General features: G+C 43.9%; 1 protein-coding gene across 2 annotated transcripts in view; it reads left to right on the forward strand.

Moving 5' to 3' along the window:
• P2RX7 (purinergic receptor P2X 7) overlaps nt 1-13,758 on the forward strand; it is a 59,386-nt gene that overhangs the window by 37,955 nt on the left and 7,673 nt on the right. The window contains exons 9-13 of one of the 2 annotated variants that reach the window (XM_045296784.1): nt 424-514; nt 1,409-1,474; nt 2,061-2,210; nt 7,112-7,213; nt 9,535-10,000. In XM_045296784.1, the coding sequence (XP_045152719.1) occupies nt 424-514; nt 1,409-1,474; nt 2,061-2,210; nt 7,112-7,213; nt 9,535-10,000 (875 nt within the window). Of the gene's footprint in view, nt 1-423; nt 515-1,408; nt 1,475-2,060; nt 2,211-7,111; nt 7,214-9,534; nt 12,109-13,758 lie in introns of those variants that run through there. The other variant, XM_004709587.2, reaches the window with a different exon arrangement.

A 13,758-nucleotide genomic window follows, 5' to 3' on the forward strand; every position in this document is an offset into this window, starting at 1 on the left:
CCTGATGCCAGGGGCTTAGGTGGAGAGCAAATGTTTTGAGAATGATGAGGGCAATGAATATACAAATGTGCTTCACACAATTGATGTTTGTATGGATTGTGATAAGAGCTGTATGAGCCCCTAATAAAATGATTTTAAAAATAAAACAAAAAAAAGGAAGCAGTTGGTGTGAACAAATGTCTCTCTCTGACCCCAGGGGGTTGGTGAGAGCAGTTCACGGGTCTAAGTAGGTTCTTATATTCACCAACCTCAGCCCAGGATTTTTTTTTTTTTTTTTAATGCGTAAGGGGGACTAGACTAGCTCCTGTTTTCATGTTCCTTTTCCTACAATGCCAGTACGGGGGACTTCAGAAAGTTTGTGGGAAAATGGGTTGGAAAGATCTGGAAAGAGTTTTGTAACTACGGAGCCTTTTCATCCTACAGATACGCCAAGTATTATAAGGAATCAAACATTGAAAAGCGGACTCTGCTGAAAGTCTTTGGGATTCGCTTTGACATCCTGGTGTTTGGCACGGTGAGTTTCTGTCCTGGCCCTTGGTCCCTGGCCCCCGGGCATGGCCCTCCAAGGAATGAGCTTTGTTTTGCTCGGAGTCATAAGCTGACTCAGAGCATCTCAAACTTGGGAGAAGAGGAAGGCCCGTCCTTGGGGTGCTGTCCATGAACAAATCATCCTGCAGGACAAAATTTGAATTTTCAACCAAAAAATACTCTGATTTTAAACCGAGAGAGAGAGAGAGAGAGAAAGAGAGAGAGAGAGAGAGAGAGAGAAATGGTTCTGATATATCATTTGTAAGTAAGAGAGCCTCACTTAAGTTGGCTTAAGAAGAAAAGTCCTTTGGAGGTGACTATGATGGGCACTTAGGGTGCTGCTCTTTCTGCTTGACCCAGCAATTGCACTGCAGAGCAGAAATGAGTTGCTCTGAATTCTAACCGTGTGAACATCCCCACTGTGTTTCCAAAGGAGGACAGTTTCTTTGTTCGTCAACCGTGCAGTGTGAATTGAACATTTGCAGAGCTGACCAGTTGCCCATTCAGCAGCTCTTCTACACTTCGCTGCAGTGCATCCCTTGCCACCCCTTGCTGACCCATCACATGTCCCACTTCCTGTTTCCTGTTTCCCTTCCTCCTTCTTTCCTAACCCTCTAAATTTCATCCTTGACTGAATGCTGCCCCTTTCATTCTAAGAAGAATGTCCTTCCCTAGTATTCATGTTTCCTTAACAGCCCTGTCTACTGTTTGGATAAAAATTGAACCATGGGGCCAAATTTAATTTCAGACCTGAAGGGTGACTAGCGGCCATAGTCTCAGGGGATCCGATCGCCAGTCTCTCTCTGACTTATAAGCCTGGTTTGTTTTATTGTGTGTTTTTTTTTTAATGGTTTTGAGTTTTGTTCCACATTTTTTTCAGGGAGGAAAATTTGACATTATCCAGTTGGTTGTATACATTGGCTCAACCCTCTCTTACTTTGGTTTGGTAAGTCTCTTTCTCGGTTTCTGTAAAGGACTTGACAAAATGACAAGTCACTTTTATCTCTGCTATTGAGAGAAAGGAAGTTCCACACCCATGCTGTTGAATCTTGAGCACACTGAGAGGAAATTTCTAGAAAAGGCAAATGCATAAAACAAAGACCAAAGTTTATGATTGGTCAGAAGGTGATGGGGCAGGGAGAAGTTATTGCTTCAGGGGTACAAAGCAAGTGTCTGGAGGTGATATAAAACTTTTGGAAATGGACAGTGGTGATGGTTGTATGGTGTGATGAATGTAATGGATGTCACTGTAATTGATGTGTTTTTAAAATGGTTACTATGGCAAATTTTCTATTTTTCAGTTATATCTATTTATATAGATATAAACAAATATATATTTATATATATAAATTTTCTATTATTTATATCTACAAGGGGGGCTTGAAAAAAATTGTGCAAAAAAACGGAATTGAAAGATAATGATGTTTTCCATGAACTTTTGGAAGTGCTCTCCTAGTAGAGGCATATAAATTGGAGAAACAGAAGAGGAGGCAGCAGTTTTATGAATGTGGTGCTTCTGTGTGTTTCCCCAGGCCACCTTCTTCATCGATTTTCTCATCAACACGTATGCCAGTGGGTGCTGCCGGTCACATGTCTACCCCAGGTGCAAGTGCTGTGAGCCATGTGGCGTGAATGAGTACTACTACAAGAAGAAATATGAAACTGTTGTGGAGCCCACTAGGGTAAGGGGCGCTGCCTGCGTGTGTCTGAGACATCTGTATAAGATGCCACCTGTATAGGGTCCAGTAGGTTTCTGAAGAATCTGCTCAAACAAGGTCCCAGTATCCCCCTTTGGGTCTAGCCTCCACCTGGGTAGACCAGCTCTCAGATAATGCCTTTGATCTTAAGGAAGATCAGAAATAATAATTGAGAAACAGCAAGGGACTAGAGCAAGGAAGTCTGGAGGGAGTTCCCAAAATAAGACTTTGAAACAGGGCATGACACCCCATCAGACTTGACCGGAAAACACTCCTAGAGATCAACAAACAGACCTTAAACTATTTACAGGCTTCTCTCTCTTTTTTTTTTTTTTGGCATTGGTTTTTGTTGTTGTTGTTTTCTTTTCTTTAGTTGCTTTGTTTTGCTCTGTCTTGTTTTTGTGCATATTATTATCTCTGCATGTCTATCTAGATAAGCTAGACTGGGTAAGCAATCTGGAGGAGAAAAAAACGGGGACCTATGGTTCCTGGGGGGACATGGGAGAGGGGGAGGTGAGAGAAAGGAAATGGTGTGTACAAACCCAGGGACAAGGGAACAACAAGTGATCCAATATCAGTGGTGAGGAGGGTGTAAGAGGCCTGGTGAGGCTTGATCAAGGGTAATGTAAACGAGAGGAATTACTGAAATCCAAATGAAGGCTGAGCATGAGAGTGGGCGAAGAGGAAAGTAAAAGGAAATAGAAGAAAGAACTAGGAGGCAAAGGGCATTTATAGAGGTCTAAATAAAGGCATGTACATATATAAATATATTTATATATGATGATGGGGAAATAGAGCTATAGTTTAGTATTAAGGTAGCAGATGGACATTGGGCCTCCACTGAAGTACTCCCTCAATGCAAGAACACTTGTTCTATTAAACTGGCATTCCATGAGGCTCACCTTCCTGACATGATTGCTGAAGACAAATGTGTGCATAAGCAAATGTGGTGAAGAAAGCTGATGGTGCCCGGCTATCAAAGATATAGCATCTGGGGCCTTAAAGGCCTAAAGGTAAACAAGCAGCCATCTAGTTGAGAAGCAACAAAGCCCACATGGAAGAAGCACACCAGCCAGTGTGATCATGAGGTGTCAAAGGTATCAGGTATCAGGCATCAAAGAACAAAAAATCCTATCATTGTGAATGAGGAGGTAGTGCAGAGTGGGGAACCAAAGCCCATCTGTAGGCAACTGGATATCCCTTTATAGAATGGTCTCGAGGAGGAGACGAGCCAGTCAGGGTACAGTATAGCAATGATGAAACATACAACTTTCTTCTAGTTCTTAAATGCTTCCTACCTCCCCACCCCCCAGGTATCATGATCCAAATTCTACCTTACAAATCCAGCTAGACCAGAGGATGTACACTGGTACAGATAGGAACTGGAAACAGGGAATCCAGGACAGATGAACCCTCCAGGACCAGTGTTGAGAGTGGCGATACCGGGATGGTGGAGGGAAGCTGAAGTAGAAAGGGGGGACTGATTACAAGTATCTACATATAACCCCCTTCCTGGGGGACAGACAACAGAAAAGTGGGTGAAGGGAGATGTCGGACAGTGTAAGAAATGACAAAATAATAACAATTTATAAATTATTAAGGGTTCATTAGGGAGGGGGGTCAGGGAGGGAGGGGGGAAAATGAGGAGCTGATACCAAGGGCTCAAGTAGAAAGCAAATGTTTGGAGAAGGATGAGGGCAATAAATGTACAAATGTGCATGAAAAAAAAAGATGTATTCTGTGATGAGGGCAACAAATGTACAAATGTGCTTGACACTATGGATGGAGGGATGGATTGTGATAAAAGTTGTATGAGCCCCCAATAAAATGATTAAAAAAGAAAAGAAAGAAAGAAGAACTGAGAGACAAGACAGACAGAGGGGTAACATTCTATCCCAGAATGTGTCAATGTTGTCAAGCATATTAAAGCAATAGAGCCAAAAGGAAAGCAAAAATTCTAACAATTTGGGAGGAAAAATTGGTAGGACCTAACAAATAACATGAAAGCATTGGACTGCAATATCAGCGGTTCAAACCCACCAACCGCTCTTCAGGAGAGAGTGGAGGTGACCTGCTCCCATAAAGATTTACTGCCTCAGAAACCCTGTATAGGGGCCCTAGGAGTCAGAATCAACCTGATGGCAGTGGTTTGGGTCTGGGGTAACTAATAATATTGAAGAGGGGCATGATGGGAATGCATAATAAGGCATACCTGGCACCCTTTAGAAAGGATGAGGTTGATAACAGCCCACATCGCTGGAGTCCTTTCCATGCTGTGAGGATTCTTCACAGTGATTTATAGATTCAGCCCACTGAATCTTCACAACAACCCACTAAGTAGATCCTGCTAGCAGTGCTGGGCTCCTGGCGGCACATTGACTAAACATTCAGCTGCACACAGGAAGACCAGCTCTTTGAAGCCACCGGCCATTCCTTGGGAGAAAGCTGTGGCTGGCTGCCCCATAAAGACTGACAGCCTTGGAAACCCTAAGGAGCAGCTCTGCTCTGGCCTGTAGAGTCATTCTGAAGTCATAACTTACCTGACAGCCATGGGTTTGGTTTTTAGTTTACTCATCTCTATTCTAACAAATGAGTAGATTGAGGCATACTCTTAGCTGCTGTCGAGTCAATTTTTACCTCATGGTGGTCCCATGTGGCAGTGTAGACCCCTGCACAAGGGTTTCTAGCCTGCCATCCTTATAGGAGCAGGTCGACAACTCTTTCTCCTGCAGGGCCACTGGCTGGGTTCAAAACACCCACCTTTCCATTTACAGTCGAATGCTTCACTGCTGTGCCCCCAGGGCTCCTTAAGTTGGCACATAGAAAAGTTTATTAATCTTCCCAACGCCATACAAGTAGTCAGTGATTGAGCTGAAGATTCCAGTTCAGACTGGTTGAATTTAAAAATCAGGTTCCTAACTGTTTGGCATAGGTACTGGCAGAAGCAAAGAGCCATGGCATCTCGTTGAATGAGAGAAGACAAGCGTAGAACAGCATGAGGTTCAAAAAAACAATGACGGCACACGTAAAGTCATCTGATGTGTTTTTTTATTGTGTGGTGCACACAATGTGACCACAGTGACCACACACACTGTTCCTGTGGTGTGATGTCCAGTGGATTCTGCCTCATATTGTTATTAGGTGCCTTCCAGTCAGTTCCAACTCATAGCGACCCTCTAGGTACAACAGAACAAAAGACGGCCTGGCCTTGCACTGTCCTCGTGATTGCTCTGTTGCAGGCCCACTGTTGCAGCCACTGTGTCAATCCATCTTGTCAAGGAGCTTCCTCCTCTTTGCTGCCCCTCTACTTTACCAAACATGATGTCCTTCTCCACGTGTCTCTCCTGATAACATGTCCGAAGTACATGACACAAAGTCTTGCCATTCTTGCCTCTGAGGAGTATTCAGGGTGTACTTCTTCCCAGAGAGATCTTGATTTTTCTTCAGTCTTCTTTATCCATTGTCTAACTTGCATATGCATAAGAGGCCATAGAAAACACCATGGCTTGGGCCAGACGCACCTTAGTCCTTAAAGTCACATCCTTGCTTTTCAACACTTTAAAGAGGTCTTGAGCAGTAGATTTACCTAATATTTGATCTCTTGACTGCTGCTTCCATGACCTTTGATTGTGGATCCAAGCAAAATGAAATTCTTTTCTCTGTTTATCATGATATTACCTATTAGTCCAGTTATGAGGATTTTGGTCTTCTTTTCCTACTGAAGGCTGCAATCCTTGATCTTCATCAGCAAGTGCTTCAAGTCCTCCTCACTTTCAGCAAGCAAGGTTGTGTCGTCTGCATACCACAAACTGTTAATAAGCCTTCCTTCGATCCTGATGCTACATTCTCCTTCAGATACTCCCGCTTGTTTGATTATTTGCTCAGCAGACAGATGGAATAGGTGACCTTATATGCAGAGTAGAACTGTCTCAGAGGGTTTTCTGGGTTGCAATCCTTTTTTCCCCTCTCTCTGGCCTGCAATCCTTGTGGGAGCCTTACAGTTAGCAGCCAAGTGCTTAACCACTGCACCACCCTGATAACATGCAAAACGCAAAATAATAATAATAAAGTGGTAACAATGGTTGTTCCCACAAGGTTGCTTCTAGGAAGGAGGAGGAGCCAAAAAGAACCTGGGACTGTATGGGGATTTGATTTATTTAGGAGGAAAACATGTAACGTCACTAACCACGTCTTCTGCTCTCAGCACCATAGTTTCCTGGATCAGAGAAAAATGTGTGGAACTTAAAAGCAACAAAGAGGGTTTGTCCTCCCCTCATCCATGAGCGCCACTGCCCTGCCCTTCCCCACAGCTGCTGACTACAGGAGTCACTGTCCTGTGTCCGTGTATTTACAAAGTGAAATCAGCGTTCCTGTTTGCAGCTAAAACTATTCTCCACTTCATGGCCCCAGGGGGATGAAAGAGAGCTCAACCCCTAATTTAAGTGCCAATAATGTAACTGTCCATCTGAGATGGTCAATCTTGAGGCGGAGGTGAGGCCCTGGGCTGGGAACGCTCCCGGAATGTGGGGAAGAACTAAATCACGTAGCCCTGAATGCAACAGTCAAGGCCACCCAGGAAATGTCTGTCCTTTCTGTGGAATTTTCCCATAAGTCTGTGATGACTAAAAAAAAAAAAAATCTATTTATTAAAACTAAACAACAGGAAAGGTAAGGTAGCTCGGGCTCCAGTTCTGATTTATCTTTGGATGCAGAAATCTTTCGTTCTGCGTTCAAGAGAGTTTAGGGGTAACTTGGTTAAAATTCTAACATTCGTTAAATGAGAATAACAGTTGCCTTTAGCAATGCCCCAGGTATCTTCAAATATGCCATTCTTGGTCATTCCATACAAAATGGGCCCATTTTTTAAACCTTTTTCTCCCTCCTAGAGCTTAAAATACGTGTCCTTTGTGGATGAACCTTACATTAGGATGGTGAACCAGCAGCTACTTGGGAAAAGTCTGCAAACTTTCAAGGGGGAAGAAGTTCCAGTAAGTAAAAGCATTTAGGGTTTTGTTGTTGTTGTTTTTAGGTGTTTGTTTGTTTTAAAATAAAACTCAACTAAAGATGAACAGACATGATGGCCGTGGTTGTCAAGATCTCTCAGAGGACAGCATACAGCTTTGCCAGCAGAGGGAGCCTGGTGGGAAGCAGCGGGTGGAGCAGAAGATCTCCCTCCCGGGGAGCAGCCATTGGGAGCCCTAGGGAGCATAGTCCCACTCTACACACAGGGGCGGTCAGGAGTAGGAGTTAAGGCAATGGTGACTGGTTGGTCAGTTAGGTGATGGGCAGGGCCATAGATGCCACAAGGGTTTGCAATTGACTACCAATCAAGAGGTTGGTGGTTCACACATAACAATCCTCTAGTTCTTTAATATTTCCTTCCCTTACTATTATGGTTTTGATCAGTTGTACCTCACTAATCGTGTTAGATTTGTGTATGTACATTCGTATATTTAAGTTCATTCAGTACATAAAAGCCAAGACTAACCCTTCAGAAATAGTAACAAGAGTTAACAGTTCCCTGAGAGTACAGGGAGAAAGTGGAGGGAGTGGGGAATAGGGAGCAGATAGCACTGATGACTGTATAACCCCACTTGATAGGATCGAACAACAGAATTATATGTGAAAGGATATATTGGATTGTGTAAGATATGGTCCAAAAAAACCCAACTATTATAGGAAAAAAAAAAATAAGGGTTCCTGGAGGGGAGGGAAGGGGAAGAAGGGATAAAGGGGAGCTGATATCTAGGAGTTCAAGAAGAAAGAAAATGGTTTGAAACTGATTGTGGTCACAGTTGTACATTACTGCTTGATGTGATTGAACTATGGAATGTTATGATATCTGTAAGAGCTTCCAATAAAATAATTAATTTTAAAAATAGAGGTTGGTGGTTCAAACCCATGAAAGACATCGAGTCGAACCCAACTCACAGTGACCCTAGAGGACAGGGTAGAACTGCCCCTGTGGGTTTCCAAGACTGTCACGGTTTGTCTTTAATGTTTCTCCACTGCACTCCTTCGTCACACTGCTGCTCAGTGTGAAGATATTTTCTTCATAGGCAATAGTTTATCTTGAGTCTTTACGATGTAACAGCAATACCTTAATACAAATCATGGGAGGAAGGCTTAGAGCTCTACTTCTAAAAAGCAACTGATGAAAACTTTCTGAGTCACAATAGTGTGATTCCCTCATGGGCTTGCCATGAGTCCAGGGTTGATCAACAAGGATCATTGAAGACAAAAAGGGTGCCCAAGCAAATGTGGCAAAGAAAGCTGATGGTGCCCAGCCATCAAAAAATATAACATCTGGGGTCTTAAAAGGATTGAAGTTAAACAAGCAGCCATCTAGCAGAGACGCAACAAGCCCACCAATGTCACTTTTTACAGGAGCAGAAGCCCCAGTTTCTCCTGTGGAGAGGTTGGTGATTTTGAACTGCTGACCTTCTGGTTAGCAGCAGAATGGGTAATCACCAGGGCTCCTTCAGAAAGCAAGGTGTGGCAATATGTTTCTGTTAAGACTGCAGCCAAGAAAACCGCCTGGAGCACAGTTCTACTCTCACTCATGGGGTCGTCATGAGTCAGAATCGACAAAAGATTTTATGTGCTGGTCACTGTCCTCGATATTGGGGCTATAACAGGAAACAGAGCAGACTGGGGTCCCTGCCTGTGCATGGAAGACCAAAACCAGAAACCAAACCCACTGCCATCACACCTATTCTGATGTCTAGGGACCCTATATAGGACTCCTAAGACTATAAAGCTTTATGGGAATAGATGACCTTAACTTTCTCCTGCAGAGAAGCTGGTGGGTTTGAACAGCCAACCTTTTAATTAGCAGCAGTCCAACACTTACCAGTATACCCTAGGTTGGATGGTCAGGGGTAGTAGTCCTTTCTAAAGAGGTAATAGCTAAATTGAAGCCAAGCTTTTCTGAAATCCACTTCCCAGATCTATAAAGTGGAGGTAATGATACATATGTCAAGTGATTCTTAGAAACTTAGGTGGAGTTTCTATGAAGCAATATGGCTTTTAAAACATTAGCACAGACCTGATACATACAAGGTATTTAATGAATGACAATAAGCATACATTCACAAATAATTTGTCCATGTAGATAATGTGCTCACACATGTAACAATGCACATAGCATGCACAGAAAACTAAAATCAGGAAGGAGTTGCACTGGTTTGCAAAAACTTATAACATGTGTGTGATTTGCATATGTAAAATAGTAGTAGTAGTCATGAAAACTTAAATATAACTATAAAATTAAGCTAAAATTAAAGAACTTGGGAAATGGCTTTTTCAGAGACCCCCGATGGACTTCAGAGACCTGTTCAAGCTGCCACTGTCTTTACCTGAGCCATCTCCAACTCTGGGGCAAGAGACAGAAATGCAGCCGTTGTGTGAAGCGACAACTCCTAAACCCCAGGACAGCCCGCGCTGGTGCCAGTGCGGACACTGCTTCCCATCCGAGCTCAACTCAACTTCCAGATGCCTGGAAGAGCTGTGCTGCCGGCAAAAGCCTGGTGCCTGCATCACCACCTCAGACCTGTTCCGGAAGCTTGTCCTGTCCAGACACACCCTGCAGTTTGTTCTGTTCTACCAGGAGCCCTTGCTGGAGCTGGACCCGGAGTCCACCAATAGCCGGCTGCGGCACTGTGCCTACCAGAGTTATACCACCTGGCGCTTCGGCCCCCAGGACATAGCTGACTACGCCATCCTGCCCAGCTGCTGCCGCTGGAGGATCCGGAAAGAGTTCCCCAAGAGCAAAGGTCAATACAGTGGCTTCAAGCATCCTTACTGATGACACAGGGCACCTTCACGACACCTCTCATTATACCTTGAGTTTATCCTTCAAAGATTGGTGGAGGCTCTTTCAGCCCAAGAAAAATGTGCTTTCTCAGTTTACAGCTTTAGAAATGTCCAAGAGCACAGTGGCCTGGGAGCCACGAGCTTCAGATTTTTATTTCAGGCTGAATTCTACTGATCCAGAGTTATGTGATCTTCGGCCTGTATCCACTGTGTCTCCTCACGACCCCACCAACTCTGGCACAGAGCTATCTTGCAGACAAACAGAGACACCCATTCCTACACGAACTCTCCTATCAATGTCGAAAGTGAGGCTTAGACCTGGTTGCTCCAGTTCCACTCCCTACAGAGTATTTGTATTCCCACCCCAGCCGTACTGAATCGGGACCTACATCTTAACAGGATCCCCAAGTGATTCTAATAGGCCTTGTTAAAAGGCAGATTCTGATTCTGTGTATCTGGGGAAGAAATGCAAATTCTTAGCAGAGGATGGCACCACAGAATGAACAGTTGTATGAATGCAGACAGTCCCACGAGGCGGCCAGGCTAGCACAGTCGTCAACTCAGAACAACCCCCGGGGTCCTGTTTGGCGGACCTGGAGGATTCAATATGGTCACAGGTCTTTGCCGCTCATTCCTTGAGACTTGAACTCTCTGCCTCCTCCTCTTGGATCTGGGCAGGCTCTGACTGCTTTACCCAGTAGTGAAAGTGATGCTGTGACAGTTCCAGGGCGTTGGTCCTGGCAGCAGCTACTTCCTGTCCCTTGGAAGTCTTGCTGAGGGGGAAGCCAGTCACCATGTAAGAAGCCTGGCTACCCGAGGCCACCCTGTTGTGAGGAAGTCCAAGTAGCCATGTAAAAGAGAGATGGCCAACTAGCCGCCAGCTGTCCAAAACCACTAAGCCCATTCACCAGACACAGGAAGGAGAGGAGGGCTTTCAGATGACTCCAGACTCCACCAGCATGTGACTGCAATTGCATAAGAGAAACCTATGTGATAATGCCCGGTCACTTTAAATTGTGGATGTAAGCACTAAGTTTGGGGTAGTTTGATACCAGGGACAGAGAGCAAGTCTGATGCTGGACACACAGGTTCAGTCCTGTGAAGTCTGTAGGGCCATCTCTAGAAGCCCGCAGAAGTCCGGGTTTATGGTCAGCTGTTCTAGAAGGACTACAGATCAAATTATGTAACTCACCAGGCCAGCCCTGAAATCCACCAAATCTAACTATTCAGCTGCTACACAGCACAGTAGCACACATCATGTTTCTATGTCAGGGAGCGACTACTGATGTCAGAACCTGGAATGGGCCGCCTTTAAGCCTCGAACATTGGGGACTGGTAGAATTCTCACCTATCATGTAGAAGACTCAAGTTTGATTCCCAGCCAATATACCTCAAGCAAAGATACCACCTGTCTGTCCACAGAGGTTTGTGTGCGATGTCCGTGGAGTGCCAGACTGGTTTCTGCGGAGCTCCCAGACTAAGATGTACTATGGAAAAAGGCCTTATGACCTACTTCCCTATGAATCACAATAGTCCAATCTATAATTGATTATTCAAATGGCACAGGGCCAGACATTGATCATTTCTGTTGTGCATGGAGCTTCTAAGAGTCTCTGGACTCGTGCCAATCACCGCCCTGACTAATAACAACACATGCCTTTAACACCCTGTGCTGTGCAGTCAGTCAAAGTTGATGCAGCCTGGATGCTACTGAACAAGCAACCCACACTCTAGTCCTTACCATTCCTATCCACCAACTGAGAAGGCGGCAAAAATGAGTAGCTGCAGGTTTTAAGATCCTCCGGTAGATTTCCTTGTTCATAGCTTTGACACTAGAGTAGGCTATCTATCTATTTCTAAACAGCCACCTTAAACTTAATAAAGTTTAGAGACCATTACTCAATACTGTGATTGACAAAGGACCTGTGAGGTTTTTATTTTTGTTTTTTACATATACACTGATTTACCATCTTGATATCTTCTAAAACACTGGGAGTTTCTATTTTATTACCGGGACTAAGGTGTGGCTGACCCAAGCCAGGATATTTTCAATCGCTTCCTATGAGAAAATTAGACAATGTGTAAGGAAGACCAAAAAATTGGCACCTTTGAATTATGGTATTGGCAAAGAATATCAAATATACTGTGGACTTCCAGATGAAGGTACAATATGTCTTGGAAGAAACACAGCCAGAATGCTCCTTAGGTGTGAGACATCATCTCATATACTTTGGACAAGGGGTCAGGAGAGACCAATCAATCCCTGGTGAAGGATATCATGGAAATGTGGAGGAAAAGTGGAGGGTCAGTGGAAAAAAAGGAAGCCCCTAACCCAGATGGACTGACACAGTGACTACAACAAGGGTTCAAACCAACAATGACTGAAGATGGCACAAGTTTGGGCAGTGTTTTGTTTAGTTGTACATGGATGGGATCTCTATGAGTCAGAACAGACTCACCAGTACCTAACAACAGGGACAATAACTCTGTGTGTGTGACCCAGAATATTTTCTAGCTTTAAACTCAGGAATCAAATGAATTAAACCAGACTGAACTTTCATTTTTACTACCTTTTGGAGATCTTTTTGAATATGAATACTGGATTATGGCTGGCTTCTTGGGGATAGAAATCATTTACTCTAAGAATTCTCTGTAAATGCTAGGACTTTCTATTCTGATGATCTCTGAGCCTTTACACCTTCATTTCTGGAACTGAATCCCTCACGTGTTTCTATCAACTCGTTGAGGCCCCAGATGGAGTCAGCATTTGAAATAGCAAATAACCACTGGATCCACCTACTGCTATCCTCCTTCCCCACTGGTGCTCTGGGCCAGAGGGGAGGTGTGACTTCAACTGTGTGCTACATGTCTGGCACTTCCTACAGTAACATGGAAGTGCACTTCTATTCTTATTTTCAGTGGACTGCAGAAAATAATGTTATCCTCAAAGGCATCCCAATGTGAGTCTCATTTTGTGGCATCTATTTTCTTGTACTTAAATCCATTTTTCTGTTGAAATATCACTGTGTCCATTGCTTTGTCTCCGTGGCGGAAGAAAAGCGATCTGCTCACTGGCTGATTTCGTGTACAATTGGAAATGGACTTGCATTTCTCTCCTTAAAGGGCCCATGTTTTAGATTCTTCCTAAGTCTAACCCAGCCATGTCTCATCCATTTTGATAATAAGAAAAACTGATGTATAAGTCACATTTATTGGAGTCGTCTCTTTTTCTTTTCTCAGATCATAGCTGGTACTTTCACCAACAATTTCACTCAATGGTCAAACATGTTTACATCTCTTCTTCAATATCTCCTTTATTTTCATTAATTTAGCTTCTTTCACAGCACATGGTGCTCCCTGGACTGACCTGGCTTTATATCTTTCATTGAGATACTCCCTGGAAGCCAGTGATAGATACGGTTGCTGTCCTCATGGGAGGTAAGGAGATGGACATTAGTCAAGCAAATGTAAACTTGTAACTTCTGACAAATATGATGATAAAGAAGGCAAAATAAATTAGGAGAGGAGGATTTGATCTACTTGAGGGGATCAGAGAAGCCCCCTCCGAGGAAGGAATCCCTTAGCCAAAATATCAGGAGTGAGTACTAGGAAACGAGGTAAAGGGGGAGAGAAGAGAAATGTACGAAAGAAAAGGCTGCAGGTATAGCATGTGCAAAGGCTCTGGGGCAGAGAGAATAGCAGGTAGGTAGAACTGTAA

This window comes from Echinops telfairi, unplaced genomic scaffold, assembly GCF_000313985.2.
Source record: "Echinops telfairi isolate 266 unplaced genomic scaffold, ASM31398v2 ScPeMD7_7412;HRSCAF=8450, whole genome shotgun sequence".
Lineage (NCBI taxonomy): Eukaryota > Metazoa > Chordata > Mammalia > Afrosoricida > Tenrecidae > Echinops > Echinops telfairi.